General features: G+C 41.3%; 1 protein-coding gene across 2 annotated transcripts in view; it reads left to right on the top strand.

Annotated features, from left to right (window-relative positions):
- The window catches only part of MCF2L2 (MCF.2 cell line derived transforming sequence-like 2), a 253,852-nt gene that overhangs the window by 99,612 nt on the left and 133,523 nt on the right, over positions 1–20,717 (top strand). For both annotated transcript variants that reach the window (XM_046003459.1, XM_046003460.1), the window contains exons 6-10: positions 2,487–2,603; positions 5,582–5,731; positions 13,273–13,397; positions 14,165–14,279; positions 14,766–14,885. In XM_046003459.1, the coding sequence (XP_045859415.1) occupies positions 2,487–2,603; positions 5,582–5,731; positions 13,273–13,397; positions 14,165–14,279; positions 14,766–14,885 (627 nt within the window). The remainder of the gene's footprint in view (positions 1–2,486; positions 2,604–5,581; positions 5,732–13,272; positions 13,398–14,164; positions 14,280–14,765; positions 14,886–20,717) is intronic.

The raw sequence follows: 20,717 nt of genomic DNA on the forward strand, positions 1-20,717 counted from the left end.
TTCCATTGATCAATTTGGCTGTCCTTTGCTGTTACCAAACTCTTAACTACTGTAGTTTGTAAGTCTTGAAACTTTATTCATTTTCAAAATTGTTTTGCCTATTCTACCTATTTTGCATGTCCATATAGCTTTCAGAGTTAGCTTGAGACTTTCTACAGAAAGTCTTCTGGGATTTTAATTGAGCTTGCTTTGATCAATATTTAACAGTACTAAAGCCTCTAATATCTTTCTTTAAAAAAAAAGATTTTATTTATTTGAGAGAGAGAGCATGAGATGGGAGAGGACAGAGGGAGAAGCATACACCCTGCGGAGCAGCGAGCCTGATGTGGACTCAATCTTGCAACCCCAGGATCATGACCTGATTTGAAGGCAGTTGCTTAACGAACTGAACCACCTAGGCACCCCTAATAGCTTCCTTTTATTTCTAATTTTCATTTTTTCTTCCAATTTAAAATTTCTCTTAGTCCTTTATAGCTAAAGATGAGTAGGCAGAGTCCCAGCAAACATGGAACACATGCCTCCTTCTGCTGTTCAGTTAGGTAGAACAGAAGACGTGCAACCTGGCAGGATATATTTTTATTTTATTTTTAAATTATTTTTATTAATTAATTAATTAATTTGACAGAGAAAGAGAGAGCACAGGCAAGGGGAGCAGCAGAAGGAGAGGGAGAAGCGGGACCTCTGCTAAGCAGGGAGCCTGATGCAGGGCTTGATCCCAGGACCCTGGGATCATGACCTGAGCCAAAGGCAGACACTTAACATACTGAGCCACCCAGGTGCCCCCGGATATGTTTTTAAAACTCCAGGCTGTGTGGCAAAGTTACTTTTGCCTAATAAGATGTTCCACATTGGTATTTCAAAAAAAACCAACAAAACTCCAAGTGTTACCATAACAATATTTCAAGAAGCAAAATATATTGGCAACTTCTTGTTTTGTGTCCTATTAATTTCTAATTTTAGAAAGCCTAAAAATCTTTTTGATTTTTAGTGGTTTAAAATTTTTAGTGGTTTAACATTTTTAGGAGGGAAAGGCAAAAATGGATTCAGGTTTGGATTCTTTCCACTTTTCTCATGTTATAAATGTGATTTTTAAAAATTCACAGACTCCTGGCTTGCCTGGCTGGCTCAGTTGGTAGAGCATGCAACTCTTGATCTCAGGGTTGTGGGTTCGGACCCCACATTGGGCATAGAGCTTAAAATGTAATTAATTAATCAATTAATTAAGAATATTCCCAAACTCCTTTTCAGAAGTGAGGGAGAAAGGCAGGGACCTGATAAGGTTAACAGTGCTATGTAGTAACCAAATCCCACAAAACCTGAGTTCCTTGAGGCAGGGACTGTTGACTGTTGTGCTGACTGTGTTATCCCTCAGAGCCTGGCATTAATTAGAAATTCAATACCTTATTTGTTGAATGAGTATATCAATTTTGTTTTTCACCTATAGACTTTGGGCCCTAATTTACATCCCTTCTATTCCAAAGTGGATTTATCACTTGACTAATACTATATGATAATAGAAAAAAGCCCCTATTTAAAAAAAAATAGATTTTATTAAGTAATCTCCACACCATATGTGGGGTTCAGGCTCACAATCCAGAGACCAAGAGTTGCATGCTTTACCAACTGACCCAGCCAGGCACCACAGAGAGCCTATGTTCTTACGTCTTCTGATAAAGAGTCAGTTTTCAAAGTAATCAACAAGGAGTGAAGAAATATGAAGTCATAAGTTAAAGGCTTACTGGTGGCATGTTTCAGAAGTAGGAGTGAGAGGTCCTTGTTTCTCTTTAGGAGTGAGTAGGGGGTGTGATATAATCCCTGAAACAGAGCTGGGATCACTACCTGGTCAGAGCCACTGCAGAGGAGCAGAAAGGGACAATTTGGAATGCGTCTCCCTCTAGGTGTGTGGGCATTCCTTCATCTGCATGGGTTTGTTCATCAACCAGATTGTTAATTCATAAAAATCCACTCCCTATTACCTCCAGATCTCCTCCATGCAGGAAATTGGGGCGCATCAACCTTCCTCAAGGGAGGCATCAGTGTAGTAAATCTTTTTAACACACACTCCTCAGGATGTGCCCGTATTCTAATTTTATTTGGATATTCACCAGCCTACCCCTTGCTGGGCTTCTCATTGCAGATTTTTAGGTCTCAATATAACACCTGATTTTGGTGGCTGAAGAGTATACTTAAGCTTGGTAACCTGTGACAAAAATCCACCTAAAGTAGGACCCGACTTCTAGGTAGCTTAGAACGGAGTCCCCTGAACCAGGTCACCATTTTGTCACAGACTGTACAACCTTTGGTATTCCTCGCTTAAGGGGGGAAAATGTAAAGAAAATATAAAACATTTCTCTGCTGGATGTAGTAACTCCTTGTACATGAATTCCTGATTAGGCAAAGTTCAAGTGCTGTTTGAATAATAATAGAACCTAGATAAGCTACTCTTCAATTATCTGTGAGGAATATATTGATTTTTTTCTCTATAGATTGTTATGTTAAACTCTGTGTCTGACCTTCACGGCTACATTGACAAAAGCCAACTGACAGAGGACTTAGGGGGAACTTTGGAATACCGCCATAGTCAGTGGATAAATCATCGAACTGTGAGTACCAACTTATGTGCCATTTACATTTTCTCTCCTTGTTTTCCAGAAGACAGGGCAGTTAAAGATCAACTGGTGGGTGGTCATTGCCTACTGGGATGATTAGATTTTCTAAGCCACGGGTGGGGGAGAAATGGGGCAGAAGGGAAGAAGCTGTGGCTTGTCCTACTATCTCCCTTGCCTCACCTCATCATCTAGCATGGGGTTTTAGGGAGACTTGACTTAGAATGCACCTGGGGGGTTTTCAACACACCAGCACCCTGCTATACCTTAGAGAAATTAATTTTCTTGATCAGGGTTGTGTCTCAGACATTAGCATTCCACAGAACTCCCCAGATGATTCTAATGTATAGAAAGATAAAACCCACCGAGTCAGAAGGCGCTGCATTTGAATATTGTCACCATTACTTATTGTTTGAACTTTGCTCGGTTGTTAAACCTCTTTCAGTTTGTTTTCTCCTGTTAAAATGGAACTAGCAGAGGTTTTCAGCTGGGGACAGTTTTAGACAGATTTTTTTTCTATAGTTATAACTTGGGAAGAACAGTGTTATTGGCACCTAGTGCTGGGTAGGAGGCAGGATTGCTGTGAATCATCTCACGCATAAGACAGCCCCCCACAACAAAGAATTGTTTGGCTCAAATGTCGATAGTGCCAATGATGAGAAACCTCAGACTGACAGAAGCCGTCTGAGAGTTTGATGTGAGACGGAGTGATGTAATGTGTGTAAAAGCACCTGACATAAAGTATTTTACTTGATTCACTCACGGTAATGGTTACTACGCTAAACTAAAAAGGAGGAAAGGTGGGATTGAAACTCAAATAATGAGTGTTTCTGTATAAAGCTGCCATTCCCCTTTCCCACTCTCACAGATAGCCCCTAAATGCTCAAAATGACTAGGTTTTCTGAGCTGAGTCAGAAGCTCCCTTCACCACCCCAGTGCCAAGTTGTGGTGTCAGCCCCCTCTCTCTGTATCCGGGCACTTTGGAACCATGTTGCTCAACATTTACCAATAAACACCTGAATGACGTTTAATTAAGTAGGAGAATTCACTCTTTTTAGAGTGTAAAGCTTTGTGGTTTTTTTTAAAAGGAAATTTAAGAACTAAACAAAAATAGATTTCTAGCAACACAGTACATTTATTTCAAAGCTACAGATAGTAATCTTTCCATCACTTCTTTGGGCACTATGTAATTCTAAGGAATACACGACCCTTCCCAAAACCTAGAGGAAGACCCACAAGCTGGGCACGAACCCTTTAAACTTATTATCAGTTTTACCTCAATGACAGTGACTCGAAGAGAATTTTCGAGAATGAAAAAAGAAATGGTGAAGTTCTTCACAAACATATTATCCTCACTAGGTCTAAATAGAAAAGATATGGAGGGAAGCGTATGTAGAATATCACACACAAATAAGTGTGGTCAGGGTTGTCCTGTGTTACAATTTCATTAAACCTATGAAAATGGAACTGGAGTGCTTCCAAGCTTTATTTCTTCACTTCCTAGGATTTTATTACATCACTTTAATAATTAGAAGAATTTACTGTCCTGCCAGCCTTATTTGGCCTAGCTAGCTCTCTGGTTTTTGTTTTTGTTTTTTTTCATTCATTTTCAAAGTTTTATTGATCACTTGCTCTGTGCCTAGCTCAGTGTTAGGTGTTGAAAACACAAATGTGACCAAGATGTATGTGCCTTTGGTCTCCAAGATTTTCCAGCATAGTAGGTCAATACAACTGTCTAGTGGAAAAGAATCTCTATAGCTTTTGTTTTGTTTTGTTTTGTTTGTTTGTTGGTTAATATAGCAGCTTTGTTTTTTTTTTTTAATTTTGTTTTATTTTTTCAGTGTTCCAAGATTCATTGTTTATGCACCACACCCGGTGCTCCATGCAAGAGGTGCCCTCCTTAATACCCACCACCAGGCTCACCCATCCCCCCCAAAACTCCCAATTGCTTCTCTACCAACCCTTAGTTTTATTATGTTATTAATGTTTTTCAAATTGTCTCAGATCTTTTTTGAAATAATGCAAATTTGCAGCAAATGAATAAAGAAAAAAAAATGAATGCACATTGACATCAAAGACAAGAATAGTTCTCTGAGAACTTAGAGAGGTAAAGAAGACTGAAACCACAAATATAGATTATTTAAAGACTTGGCATGAGCAGACATGTGCACACACCTTCCCACCCCAGGCCTAGTTTGTATCCATGGTTTGTGTTTGTGCATGTATTAATCATATAATAGTGAACTTCAAAAAATACAACTATATTGATGGGGTGCCTGGGTGGCTCAATGGGTTAAAGCCTCTGCTTTCGGCTCAGGTCATGATCCCAGGGTCTTGGGATCGAGCCCTGCATCCGGCTCTCTGCTCAGCAGGGAGCCTGCTTCCTCCTCTCTCTCTCTGCCTGCTTCTCTGCCTACTTGTGTTCGCTCTCTGTCAAATAAATAAATTTTTAAAAAATCTTAAAAAAAAATACAACTATACTGAAACATCAGACATATCTTTATATGCCTTTTGTATGTTTTATGTATACATTTTATATATACACACATACAATCAAAACTATAAAGATACAATCCATATCATGTATATACAATATATATAAACACTTTTTTGGGTAACAGTGTACTTTCTGGATGTCAGATCACTATGTCCATCTTCTCCCTTGGGGTCAAATTTGCTTCCCAAACTTGGTGACATTGGTTGAATCCTGTCTTCTTTCCTTCCTTATGGTCCAAATAATATGATCTTGGGCAATTCACTTGACTTGTTGGAACTTCAGTTCCCTCTACTGTAAAATGGAGATAAAATATCTTCCACTCTGGATTCTTGAGATGATAAACAAATGTATAGCATCAGGTACAATGCATTGCCCAGTGCAGGTACTCAGATTATAGCTAGTTCTATTATCTCCTATTCAGAGAGTACAATAGTGAATGTTAAGCTCTTCTGACTGTTATGATTGTCTGACCTTCCAGGCCATCGAAAACTTTGCCATGTCTTTGAAGACAACTGCCGAGATGCTCCAGATGTTTGGGGCCTGCCTTGCCACAAAAGAGCTGCCCAGCAGTGTGCTGTCTGCTGAAGACCTCCTTATGTCCCACACAAGGCGGCGGGACAAGCTGCAGGTGAGTAGTCAGTGGCCTCTCATGGGCCAGGCTCTTGGAGAGAGCCAGGAGAAGAATTAGAAGTTAAGCTCCCATTACCCCCTTTGCCAATGAATTGGCAGTGACTGATCATTTTAAACCTTCTAGATAGGCAGTGTGAGAATAAAGAAAAAACCAGTCTTGAGACTGGTTGGTGAATATAAGAGGATTGTAATTAAAACCTTTGAGAAGCTGCCACATAAAGGGAGACTCAGTCCACCTTTGTGCTTGTAGGAGAGGTGTTTGAACATTGTTTCAAGGACTGCACTCCTATGATCTGCTCACAGAGCAAGATATAATGGTTAAAACTGCAGTGAGGGAAGGAGGGTAGGAGCTGGCTTTTGAGGCAGATGCTTTCCTGAGGCTGTTGTGAAGTTTGGGGCAAACTAATAAGCTGACATGTTGCTTCACTTTCTCAGGGATATATCTTTTTATTTGGAGAATAATTTGAGACATGGAAAGTGCTCTGAACTGGGTTTAAGGAGAGGCACCTATTAACTTCATAAAAGCATGTCAGAACGTGCTATGAATGGAGGCTGGCAGATTCTTTCAGATCATGCAGTAAAGCAAAGTCTTCCTGGGGCTTACAGGATGGGCGTCAGCTCCGTTCTGCCTCCAGAAGCACAAACGGACCGTATCCATTATTTCACGGGAGACCAGAACTCCAAAGGGCAGCAAACAGTATTTGAAGGTGGATACATCTTAGCATTACATGTATTCTTGCTGCCCAGAGTTTGGTAAGAGCTGACCTCTTTTATCTGTGGCCCTGGATTTACAAAAATGCTTTGCTATGTGGTTGATTTGTTCATTTAAGCAACACTTATTGACGACCTACCCCTACATGCCAGGAAAACAAATGAAAAAAAAAAAAGTAAACTCAAAGAACACAGAGTTGAATTAGGGGAGTCTCCAGAGTCTAGTAGTTAAGGCAAATTAATTCTTCCATGTGCCAGGGAGCACTGTTAAATTCTCTTTTTAAGGAGCTCGATATCCAAAAGGAGTTTAAAATGTACTTTCTACATTACTCTGTGTAGTTAAAAGATCTGGTTTGACACTGGGGAAACCTGAAATTTTCAGATCTGAAACCTAGACATTTTCCTAGGAAATATCTCTGACGAGCTTGAAAAATACACACAACTTAGCAAACCCATCTTGTTCCCATGTGTTTTTTACACTTGTTTTTACACTTGGATGGAGACTTAGAGCACATCTTCAGAACAGATGCATGCAGGTGTCCCAGACTCTTCTGCATACTGGATTTTTCTCCATGGAGAACTTCCATTTCCTGAGGAAAAGTGACTTTAATAAGCTATAGGCCATCTCTTGGTTTACAAACAATATGGTGGCATGTACCCGGCTGCCCGTAGGACCCTGTCTGCTCAAGGGGGAAACTCACAGAAACTCCCATGGGCTTCTATATATTTTCCTAGAAGCCAGTCCCTGAACTCCTGTAGCCTGAGTGCTGACAGTTAAATAATTAAATGCCCCAAAATGATGAAGGGTATTTTCTCTTTGTGGGAACAAAAACCCACTTAAGTTCTTCTGGCCATGTGACAACTGGATAACCACATGGCAAAGAAGGAAATTGGATGCTTATCTCACATCCCATATAAAAATAAACCAAAATTGATCAAGGGACTTTAAATGTAAATCCTAAAGCTTTTAGGAAAAAATACAGTTCTAAGTTTTCATGACCTTACATCAGGCAATGGTTCCTTAGATATAATGTCAAAAGAACAAACACCTAGGGGCGCCTGGGTAGCTCAGTGGGTTAAAGCCTCTGCCTTCGGTTCAGGTCATGATCTCAGAGTCCTGGGATCGAGCCCCGCATCGGGCTCTCCACTCAGCAGGGAGCCTGCTTCCCCTTCCTCTCTCTCTCTGCTTGCCTCTCTGCCTACTTGTGATCTCTGTCAAATAAATAAAATCTTAAAAAAAAAAAAGAACAAACACCTAAGAGAAAATAAATAAACTGGACATCACCAAAGTTAAGAACTTGTGTGCTTCAAAGGACAATATCAAGAAAATGAAAAGACAACCTACAGAACTGGAGAAAATATCTACACATCATGTATCTGATAAGGGTCTAGTGTCCAGAATATATAAACAACTCTTACAACTCAACCTGTGTAAAAAGACAAATAACCCAATTGAAAAATGGGCAAAGGATTCAAACAGACATATCTTCCATAGAAGATAAATATATATGGTTATTAAGCCCATGAAAACATGTACAATATCATTAGTCATTAGGGAGATGCCAATCAAAACCACAGTGATATACCCACGAAAGTGGCTCTAATCAGAAAGACAGACAATAACAAGTTTGGTGAGGATGTGAGGAAATTGGAACCCTCATTTACTGTCTGGTAGGTCCTCAAAAAGTTAAACATAGAGTTACCATATGGCCCAGAAATCCTACTTCTATGTGTATGCACGAGAGATCTGAAATCATATGCTTCATATAAAAAGTTACATATTAATGTTTGTAGCAGCATTATTCATAACATCCCAAAAGTGGAAACAACCCACATGTCCACCAGCTGATGAATGGATAAATGTGGTATATCTATACAATGGAATGTTACTCAGCCATAGAAAGGAAGTATTGACTGATACATGCTGTAATATGTATGAACTTTGAAATAACTATGCAGAGTGAAAGAAGCAGACTCAAAAAGCCACATATTGCGTGATTCCACTCACACGGAATGCCCAGGGAGGTAAATCTGAAGAGTAAGTAGGTAGATGTGTGGTTGCCAGGGGCTGGGAAGAGGGAGAAATGGAGAATGACGGATAATAGGTATGGGGTTTCTTTTTGATGGTGATAAAAATGTCCTGAAATCGCATGGATTAAAAAGGTGAATTTTATGGTACTATATGGACTATATCTCAATTTTTTAAAAAAGAAAAAGACCTTTGGGTCTAACACAACAATAAAATAACCATGAAGCCTACAGAGATATGCTTTTCTTACTGTTTATGATGGCTCTGCTGACCTTCTTTCTTAGCAAAACAGCTCTTCCCATTGTCTAATTCTGAGCTGGTTTTGGGAGCAGTTTACAGAGGGAGGTGCAGTCTCCCTCTTGAATCTCAAAAGAGGTATTTCTCACCTCTTTGCCACTCTTACTTAGGCCAGAAACCCCAGAGTCTTGGTCTTTGGCTCTCAGATGCTTAAGTCAACTGAGACACTTTACCATGTGTTCCTTTAAATAGGGTAAACCTCTCATATTTTGTTGTTATTGAGATAAGAAATCTAACAGAGCTAAAGGTCTTTCTCTCATTTTGATTATGTGATAAAATACTCTTTTACAAATACGAATACTAGGGCACCTGGGTGGCTCAGTCAGCTGAGCGTCTGCCTTCGGCTCAGGTCATGATCCCAGGGTTCTGGATTGAGCCCCACATTGGACTCCCTCCTCCGCAAGAAGCCTGCTTCTCCCTCTCCCACTTCCCCTGCTTGTGTTCCCTCTCTGTGTCTCTCTCTGTCAAATAAATGAATAAAATCTTTAAAAAAATAAAAAAACAAAAACAAAAAAATGTATCAATACCATTTAGTATTCAGTATTTGTTCCACTCAGGATTTATTCAATTTTCTATTTAGAGATGACAGTTCTATTGGTATTTCCAGGGTTACAAATAATCAGGAAGATAATCAGAATTATAAGTGACTTTTTGTAGGCCATAGAAATAATTTTATAGTCTTAGGAGTTTTCAGAGACCCTTTTGTTAGAACTCTACTTACGGGAAATATAAGTTAGGAATGGATAGACACAGAGGTCTTGATTTTGCACAGGGAGACAAACTTAGTATACTTAGGAATGATTTTAGTGTTGACGCCTTAACAAATTAGCTTTTTGTATTAATTTAATTTAATTTAATTTTATTTTATTGTATTAATTTTATACCACAAGAAGGTTTCTCTCAGTAGCTGCTGAGGAAAGGAGTGTTTCATTTCTTTTAGGTATTTTTTCTCAGTTATGAAGACTTGAGTTTTAAAGGCTAGATTCTAGAATTCATTAGTCGGCATTATACACAGAAGCACACAGAGCTAACTTATAGTCGCAGAAATGGAGTTAAGTAATAAAAGTGAAGTGAGGAGTCTAAAACATTAGTCATTCATATAATCTCTGGGTTCTGATTCATCCTTTAACTTCCCACCCCACCTCCACCCCTAGCCCATGACACAGATGAACACAGCACCTGGCGTGGATAGTTCTGCTTTATAAATATATTTTCAGTAAATGAACAAATGAATGTATAGATTCATGCTTACCATTGTCATAGGAAAGAATTCCCCCCAGAAAATTTAAATTCTTTTGAGCCTGAAGCAGTCTGCTTTCCCCATTAAATGGGTCTTCAGATCCAGTGGCTTGTTTCTATTATAATGGAACTGTAATGATGAGTACACACTGGGACAGCCATACCAGTTGTTAAATATTTATGTTCCTTGAGTGGCCAACTTTTTAAAAAGATTTTATTTATTTATTGGAGAGTGAGAGAGAGAGAGCATGAGAAGGAGAGGGTCAGAGGGAGAAGCAGACTCCCTGCTGAGCTGGGAGCCCAATGTGGGACTCAATCCCGGGATTCCGGGATCTTGACCTGAGCTGAAGGCAGTTGCCCAACCAACTGAGCAACCAGGTGCCCCACTGAGTGACTTTACCTCCCTGGCCCATTTCCTAGGACCCATGAGACCTCCTCGGGATTCTGGCCACTAAAGGGGTTAACGTGTGACTGCAGTTGCCCTCAGGACTGCTTGGGCATTGCATCTGACATCTGTGCTGATTGGTCAGTGCCTGCTCTAAACAGCTCTTAAATACTCTGAATTGTTACTACAATGGACAAGGGCAAACTCCAGTTTAGGCCTGGGTAACTTATCTTTTCACTTTCCTCAATTTTTCCTCATGTATCTCGGGCAGATTTTTTTATAACCCCGCTGAACCTGGCATATGACCTAGTCCCAAAGCAATAACCAGTCATTATTTTCCCTTGTGTTTTTTGATAGTGCGAAGGGGGACACACAGTGAATGACACCACTTACTCAAACCCACCTTCCCTCTCTCACACATTTCCTCACACTCTGCAGTTCTTTGGGTGTATCTCTCTTCCCCTTCGAAAGGTCTTCTACTGCTCTAGCAGTACTTTCCTGTTTCTCTGGCCCTTCTATTCTTCCTCTCCACTCTACATCATACACACACTGTATATATAAAATCTAGTAATGGAAACGCCAAAGTCCTGTGGGAATGTTGGAAATCTCAAGGACATCTAAGAAACTGAGTTGAGAAAAGCCAAGACCCTTTTAGAAGGTAGGAGGAGTGCAAGGTAAGAGTACTTGCTGCTGACAGTTTTGCCCCTTCCCCCATCATATCCTATTTGTCCTTGTTCATCTGCAACCTAATTTCTTTTAGACTATTATTAATTTATCCAATCTACAAATATTTAATGAGCATTGGACAGATAAGAAGAAATGAGGGTTGATATCTGAGAGTGGAAAAGAAGGGATCTGTTCAGTTCCCAGGCAGGAGTACAAGCCAAGAGGCTGACTGCGGGGCATTACCTAGAGCTGACAGAGCCACAGGTGGTGTCCAAAGAACTTGGGCCAGATCTGAGAAGTCACATTTATCATCAACCAAATCCAGGGACAAGTTTGAGGCTGGACATGGATAGCAGAAGCCTGCAAGGGGATGACTACTGGAGAGAGATGGGAGATAAGGAGCAAAGGTGTGAGGGTGAGCAGGCCAGGAATTGTGTGTGAACAGGATGGAGAGACTTAAAACTCCTCCCACGGGGAACGAGCTCCATACGTGTGAAGGCTAGAGGTGGCCAGGCCTGGAGGGGAGATTCAGGGTTCATGTGACTAGAGGATATTGTTCTATAACCATGGCCCTAATCCTAATGCTCAGGACATACTAACCAGCATCCTGTGTGACTCACGCATCAAACCCCAAACTCCTCGGAGCAGAATTCCCTGGCTGGCTCCACCCCCATGGCTTGTTTTGTGGTTCACACTCAGAGCATTGAGAGATGACTTGTGCCATGTAATCAGAGGATTGGAGCCTGTGGATTTGGCAGGCGATAACCTGACATCTTCTTCAGTTGCAAAGCCCCACATCCCATGTAAAAGAAGCAGAATAAAGTTGCCCTGAAGTATGACTCTTTACATCTCAAGCTGAAGTTGTGGACCATCTCCACCAAACTTCCATAACTGAACGAGGCCACACTTTGTGGGCAGATAGGAGGAGAGGCAGGTTTCAGCTGAGACCAGATGAAGTTTTTTTCCTGGTCAGCTAGCAACTCTTACATTGTTAGTACATGCCAGTTTCCAGCACTTATTATTCAGTATCTGTCATTATCTTGTTTCTGGTCACTGCCTTGGATTAGAACCTGATTTTATTTATTCATTAATAAATTTAAAATTATTAATGATTAAGTAATTAACATAAACAAGTAATTAAAATTATTGATTTATTGCTTTTGCTTTAAATATATAACAGTAGTTTGAGATATAAAATTTGCAGTTGTTACGTTGGAGGGGAAAAATGGATGGGCAGGGGACAAAAGACTTAACTTTTTCCAATATATACCCTTTTGTATATTTTGGATTTTGTATAATATGTATGTATATATATGTATTCCTGTGAAAAATAAGTTAATAATCGTATGATCTAATAATACCACTTTTGGATATTTACCCAAAGAAGACAAAACACTAATATGAAAAGGTATATGCATCTCTATGTTTACTGCAGCACTATTTACAATAGCCAAATTATGGAATCAGCCCAAGTGTCCTTTGATAGATGAATAGATAAAGAAGATATGGTGTATATATATGATGGGTGGGTCTAGAGGGTATACTGCTAAGAGAAGTCAGTCAGAGAAAGACAGATACCGTATGATTTCATTTGTGTGTGGAATTTAAGAAACAAAACAAAGAAAAAAAGAGACAAACCACAAAATAGACTCTTAACTACCCAGAAGAGATGGTTACCTGAGGGGAGGTGGGTGAGGGGATGGGAGAAACAGGGGATAGGGATCAAGAGTACATTTATCGGAGTGCCTGGGTGGCTCAGTGGGTTAAGCCGCTGCCTTCAGCTCAGGTCATGATCCCAGAGTCCTGGGGTCGAGTTCTGCATCGGGCTCTCTGTTCAGCAGGGAGCCTACTTCTCCCCCTCTCCCTCTCTCTCTGCCTGCCTCTCTGCCTACTTGTGATCTCTGTCTGTCAAATAAATAAATAAAATCTTTAAAAAAAAAGTACATTTATCATCATGATCACTGAGTAATATAGCAGAACCGTTGAGCCACTGTGTTGTACACTTGAAACTAATATAACACTTTATGTTAACTATACTGGAATTTTAAAAAAAATGAGTTAGTTAATTTTTGAAAGCTGCAGCTTGACTTATTTAGCATTTAATTTCCTGTATGAAAGATACACCTGATCTGCCATTCTCCTCACCACCAATCTACCAAGAATTTGCTTTTGTTCATTTCTTCTGAGACAAATAATATTTTCCTTTCTCTAGGATGAGCTGAAATTACTTGGAAAGCAAGGGACCACATTACTGTCATGTATTCAAGAACCAGCAACCAAAAGTCCCACCAGCAAACTCAATCCCACTGAACTAGAGAATGTAGCTACCATGGAACGGTGAGTGAGAGAGGGGGGAATATGTAGAACTCCATGATCTGAAACGACGGAGAACAATTGGCACAGCTACTCCTGGGTCTTGGCGGAGTCAAGAAAGAATAATATTTGCGACAACAAAGGCAAAAAGATGGTACTCTCCGACAGAGATGTTTTTATGAGAATGCTATTCCCTCCTTTTGTGCTTTGCTCTCATCCCAGGATTTCAGGGGAGATGGTAGTACGTATTTATCTTCATTTCTAAATAATGGTTTGGTTGGGTGCTGTGCTTTACACACCTGTCATCTCAGTTAGAAAACAAAAGGCACAAAGGTAAGGTTACCTGGAGGCACATTTCAAAGCATAGCAGCTGCCTCCAAAGTGAAGTTTCTGCCTAGTTCTGAGGGTGTCCTGATTGAAAAATGGAAAAATTTTCATTTTCCTGCTGAACTGTGAGGTCATAGGTGACAGAGACTTGCGTAAAAAGTCTGACTGAGGGGCGCCTGGGTGGCTCAGTGGGTTAAAGCCTCTGCCTTCAGCTCAGGTCATGATCTCAGGGTCCTGGGATCGAGCCCCGCATCGGGCTCTCTGCTCAGCGGGGAGCCTGCTTCCCTTCCTCTCTCTCTGGCTGCCTCTCTGCCTACCTGTGATCTCTGTCTGTCAAATAAATTTTAAAAAAATAAAAAAAAAAAAGTCTGACTGACTAGAAACATAGGGGTTATCTACAGAAGCCTATATGGACTCCTGTGGAAGTGAACACTAATCACATGCTACTTTCTCTTTCTTGACAGGTTATTAATTCAGTTGGATGAGACAGAAAGAGCCTTTAATCAGTTTTGGTCTGAGCATCACTTGAAGCTTAACCAATGCCTACAGCTACAACACTTTGAGCACAATTTTTATGAGGTTGTTACTTCCTTGTTGAACAGAGCTCCCTTTCATGGTTTGGTGACTTCTGGTTCTCCCTTCTCCCTTGAACTCTGGATATTGAGTGTCCCTCTTCTCCCTAATCCAGCCCCTTCCTTATATCCTTGCTTCCTCATTGATCATTCTCTTCTCCCTTTTTCAGTGGGGTAGCAATGTTCTAGAACCCCCATTTTTCTGCTGGCGTACATGCTATTTCATGTCTGGTTTATCTTCCTTTTTGATTGATAATCTGTGAATGTAGCTTTACTCTTTCATCTCTATGTGTCTCAGCACCATACTCCTCTCAAGCCCTGCTCTGAGCTTAATCTAAAAGCTTATAAGCTATTAAAAAAAAAAAAAGTATATGTAGATACACAAAGTCTTGAATCCTTTTTGGACTTTCAAAGTTTTCTTAGAGTATGTAGAACCTATACCTCCAGAGAGGGCCTCAGGGCTTATTTCTGAATGTTCCAATGTGTCTTACAGGTTAAGCTTGCCCTGGACAGTTTGTTGGCAGAGCAAGCGGAATTTACAGACATTGGCGACACTGTGATATGCGTGGAGCAACTTCTTAAGGAACACAAAAACCTGCAAGGAAAAGGCCAGGTTTGTTTTTTGCTGTTTTTATGGACTGGGAAGGAAGTCTCTGTGTACAGTGACAGATCATATCCATTCATTATTGTTGGAAGGTGGCTGAAGGACACAGGAATGCCCAAATCCTGCCTTTTCAGTCCCCACTGCCACCCCAGGTGGGGTGAGGGTTCCGGTTGACTTGCCTGCCCACACAAAAGCAGCAGGAGGAAAGGTCACAAAAGACATGTTATCTACCAGCAGGATGTGGGGGTGGGAGCCAGCAGTAAGGAGGGGAAATGTGAAAAGGGGAAACCAGAAAAAATACCAGCTGGGTTTATAATAAGCAGAACAGTGCAGAGTGGGCAATGGGTCCACATTAGTTCTGCTGCTACACAGAATTGGTAAAGCTTTCTCCTTTCTCATACCCCAAAAGTTGTCAATATCAAACTTGTAAAAGAATATGTGTTGCACAATTCTCATACCAGTATTAGACAGTTTCCCAGATCTGCACACAAGTCAGCAGGTGGTAGTGATTCTATTTTAAGTCCTTACGAATTTGAGTTATTACGAATTAAGAAAGCCGAATCCTCTCTTTCTAGAGAAGTTCCTTTTTGCTCTTCTCAAATTAGAGTCTCTATCTTTTTGTCTTTTGGGCACCCAGTCCTTGATGATTAAGCACTTCCTCTCTGAGCTTATCTAAATGCATGCTTCCCATATGGTAATTTTATAGTATTAGAGATTTGCTTCTCCAAGTATGAGCCTCTGACCAGTGCATAGATGCCACCTCAGTAAGAACTTGTTAGAAATATGGAATCTCAGGCTCCCTTCAGAATTGGAATCCGAATTTTAATAAGATCCCCAGGTGATTGACATGTACATTATAGTTAACTGAGACACACCTTCTCTTCCCCAAAGGACAAGTAACAAACGTAAACCAGGTTCCCTCTGACCCTAGGAGGTATTAGTTATAGATTCTGAACTGAGGTGCTTCTCCATATATGTGAACACATGAGCCCATCTGTGCACCCAGACTCTCACTCAAGAATCCCATCCTCCCCTATGAGCACTCCCTCTGTTACCAGTGATCATTTGACAGCTAAACATTTTAGTACTGTAGGCTTGAGTAATCAGAAACATTTATCAAACAATGAAGAAAACCCAAATTTCATATATCTGGTGTCTCAGATTCTCTAAGACCCGATTTTTTGTAATTTTAGGGTTTTTTTTTTTTTTCAAGAGAATTCCATGCTAAGTATAGATACTATGTATTTTCACTTGCATATATTTTATATATTAGGGGGAAAAAGCTTCATCAAGCCCAGTCCTTATATTTTGGGTTTGAAAAATATAGTCATGGCATATATATGAATGAAAGTAGCTACTGACCTGCCAGGAGGCTTTCATTCATCACCAGGTACTCGAATGTGGTAGCAAACCAGACAATCAAAACCCTGCTCTCACAGAGTTTACGTCCCACTGCAGAGAGAGATGAGTAAAAAGTAATCGAATAAGTATTAATATCAGATAGTGACAAATGGTATGAAGAAAATAACAGGATATAAGAGAGTGACTAGGGGTGTTACTTTTGCTCAGGTAGTCAGGAAAGGTCTCTCTGAGAAGGTGACCTTTGATCTGAGCTCTGGATAGCCATGCAAAGATTTAGGGGAATACTGTACAAGGCAGAGAAGCCTCAAGCATAAAACACTGGAGGCAAGATCGAGGTTTGTAAGTTCAAGAAATGTTTCTGGAACATAGTGAGTCAGGGGAGTATAAGGTGGGAGTTATGGTGGTGAGGACTAGATTTTATTTTCAGTGGAACCTATTGGAGGGTATGGGTTGGGTTTTAAATAGTATGGCTGAGGGGCACCTGGGTGGCTCAGTCAGTTAAGTGTCCAACTCTTGGTTTTGGCTCAGGTCATGATCTTAGGGTGATGGGATCCAGCCCCATGTTGGGGTCTGCACTCAGCACAAGGTCTTCTTGAGATTCTCTTCCCCTCCTTCTGCCCCTCTTCCCACTTGCAATGTGTCCTCTCTTTCTCTCAAATAAATGAACCAATCTTTAAAAAAGTAATAAAGAGTGTGGCTGATATGCATCCACTTTCTCTCTTCTGCCTCTCTTCTTGGACTTGAGATCTTTGATACATTAAAGATTGCTGACCAAAGCTAGGGGAGAAGCCTGTGGTCATGGGACATGGGTATGCTTTGTGCACCCATGATTGGTCTTTCAAGGGCAAAGTGTCAGAACCAGGTAGACTGACTCACAGCACATGACCTGCAGAGCCTGGGTATACCAGTTTTACCTATTCTGTGTCTTGCTTACCCTGTTATTTTACTTATTTTCTAAAGGATGCAGTAGACCTACTTCTCTGCCTTTAGATGAACCAAACAAAACTATCCTATCATAACCAGGACCTTTTTAACATGTCTTCCCTCAAAGGCAGTGTTTCTTCAGATAATTTTAAAGGCTGGGCTAATCTTTCCATTTGTCCTATAAAGTGTTAAAGGAACAAGGTAATACCTATCTAGAGTCCACCGAAACCTGCTTGGGTTTGTCCTTCACTCAGCGCTCAGGGGTCAGCTTCCCTCCGGGCAGAGCCACTCACTGATATCTGGATTGTTGCCAATTTCCTTATTCTGTACAATGATGTCATCCTTATGGGTAACCTCTGAGCCAACTCACTAACCAGACATCTGCTGTATGCTAATTGAGCCTGTTCTTTTATCTTTTTCTGGTTTGATGGTTCAGCAATCTTTTTTTTTTTTTTTTTTTTTTTTTAAGAGAGAGAGAATCTCAAGCAGGCTCCATGCCTAGTGTGGACCCCACCTCGGGCTTAATCCCACAACCCCACGATCACGACCTGAAATGCAGGAGTTGGACGCTCAACCCACTGAGCCCCCAAGTGCCCCTGATTTAAATCTTTTGAATGTTCATTTTTAACTCTGGTTTTTAACTCTGACTGGTGATTTCAGTCCCCACTCTTATTCCTTTTAAGGCAGAATTTGCTGTAGGGTTTTGGCTATAGGCATGCCAGGCACCTTGGTCATGGGTCAGCAGAGAGCCGACAAGGACCAGGAAGGGGAATCAACATGATTTTAGTCTTGACCTCTCCCCAGAAGGCCAGGGGCCAGCAGTTACAGTACACGTCTAAGAAGGCTTAGAACCCAGATCATTAACTTCCTAAGGATGTAATAATCTAGCTGGAGGGGCATGACTTTTTTTTAATGCAAATTTTCAGACACACACTAAATTAGATCAGCTAGTACAATGAACTCCCATGTGTATGCTCTTTTTCCACAACCATGAGCTTTCTGCCTTTCTTGTTTCGTCTGACTGCACATGTACATTTGATTCCTATGCCATTATCTGTGAGTTCATTCTGGGTTCCCTGACATAGAACATCACCCTTTCTCATCATTTTCTTTCACAGTAGACACTTTTCTCTTTCATCTGTCATAACAGTAGGTTCTGGGGGAAAAAAACTGTTACTACACTAATGATCTCTGAATTACGTGTTGCAACTTGACTATCCAGCCTTCTGTAATTTTCAGCACCTGAAAGATGCCAGCCCGGCTTGTGATCAGAGCACCAGATTTCAGCCATTGCTTTCTCATTATTTCTCTTTGACTTTGGTGATTTTGTCACCTGATTATCTTTTTTTTTTTTTAAGATTTTATTTATTTATTTGACAGACAGAGATCACAGGTAGGCAGAGAGGCAGCCAGAGAGAGAGGAAGGGAAGCAGGCTCCCTGCTGAGCAGAGAGTCAGATGCTGGGCTCAATCCCAGGACCCTGGGATCATGACCTGAGCCGAAAGCAGAGGCTTTAACCCACTGAGCCACCCAGGTGCCCCTACCTGATTTTCTTTAGTAGCAGCTACATAGGCTAAGAAAGAAGCTATGATTTGGAGGTTTTACAGTAAAGTTCTTTGCAGGTGCCTGAAGGATGTGATAGTCATGACTATAGCCGTCATTTATAGCACATGCAAGGAGGCCGGGGGGCAGGAAGGTGTCAAGATATGGGCTTTGGAGCAGACAGAACTGGATTCAAATCTCTGCTCTGCAGACTACCAGCCGTGTGCCCTTAGTCAAGTTTCTTAGCCTTTATTTCTTTTTTTTTTTTTAAAGATTTTATTTATTTATTTGACAGAGAGAGATCACAAGTAGATAGAGAGGCAGGCAGAGAGCGAGAGAGAGAGGGAAGCAGGCTCCCTGCTGAGCAGAGAGCCTGATGCGGGACTCGATCCCAGGACCCTGAGATCACGACCCGAGCCGAAGGCAGCGGCTTAACCCACTGAGCCACCCAGGCGCCCTCTCTTAGCCTTTCTGAACACATCCCTTCATCTGTAAAACTGAGAATAACCATTCCCTACTCTGTGGGAAGATGAGTGAGGTCAAGGCTTCATTGGGACTGGAGCGTAGTAGGTGGTCAGAAGCTGGAAGCTCTTATCAGTCCCCATTCATTTCAGCTGAGTGCTCTTCCAGCCGTCCAGTGTGGCTCCTGAGTTACTGCTCATCTCTCCTCCAACATCTCAGGGCTTTAAGAACAGTTCTGAAGGGTGAGATGCTGCATGCCAAGCCAAGGGCAGGCTGTCATCATCACAGATTACTTGGGAAATAATCTGTGGGGAAGTTCCCTGGGCCCAGAAGATTTGTGCTGTTCTTAGTAAATTCACAGCTGGACTTTTAAAAAAAAATTCAACAGACTTCCTTGCCAAGTTTTCATGCTTCTATATTTGACTAGAATCAGGCAGGTTTAAGCTTAGGCGGAACAAATGCTGGCGTTTTTCTCAGGTTGGTCAGAACCAGATTCTGGAACCAAACTGGCTGACTTGGAAGCCTGGCTCTTCTATTTCTGACCTGGGTCACTTTGGGCCATTTTTGCCTCTACTTCTCTTTTGTTAAACGGGGCCTATATCAAAGGGTTTGTTGCAGGGAGTGAAAGAAACAGTCAGTTTAAGCATTCACAATGGTGCCTGGCCTACAGAAAGCTCTCAGTGAATCTTAGCTGCTGTCATTAACATCACAGAAGTAGTGGGGCGAATTCTGTGCTACGGAACGTTCCTTAGGTTCAACCTACAAGTGGCCGAGCAGTTCTAGTAACAGCATCTCATCCATTCTTCATTCATTTTGCAACATTTGTTGATCTCCTACTATGCCAAGTCCTGTTCTATGTTATGAGGACACAGCAGTGAGGAAAAGAGTTGAAAATTACTGCCTAAGGAATTAGCATTCTGGCCTTTTCTCAGGGACGGCAACCAGTGCATCTGGCCTTTGCTGGACAAAGTACCAGTACCCAAGTACTCAAGTACCCTGAGTTTTTATCCCTGAGTTCTTTTAAAATAGCCACTGCTTGACTTATGTCACTTTATTCCTATATCATTACTCAGTTTTGTTTTGCACAACAGTCATTTATTCTTAAGTAGCTAATTTGTACCATGGATGTCTTAAGTTGAATAACAGCTGGTGCGTGCTCACAAGAGTCCGCAGCGTAGTGCAGGTGATAGATAGTGATCACAGCCAAAGTACCTGCTCTGATCAAGAAAGGGCACAGAGTGGTATGGGAGCACAGAGAAGGGTCATCAAAATAAACTGGTGCAGTTGAGAGAGGGATGTCCTTGTATTACTGTAAGACGTTAAACCAGGGCAGTGTGTCTGACTGGGATGCTCACCATGCTCAGCAAGGGTGCACGTGGCCTCTCAGCGCCTGGAGCCCTTTGGAAACATGGGAGTCATCTGCGTTCACTCACAGGTCAATGCTGTTTCACACATATCCAGCCAAGTGTGTTACTGCGTCTTCTAGTTCCCTGGTTAATTCATTTTATTGATCAAATATTTATGAGATACTGGGGCACCTGGGTGGCTCAG

The sequence above is a fragment of the Meles meles genome, chromosome 4 (genome assembly GCF_922984935.1).
Source record: "Meles meles chromosome 4, mMelMel3.1 paternal haplotype, whole genome shotgun sequence".
Taxonomy (NCBI): domain Eukaryota; kingdom Metazoa; phylum Chordata; class Mammalia; order Carnivora; family Mustelidae; genus Meles; species Meles meles.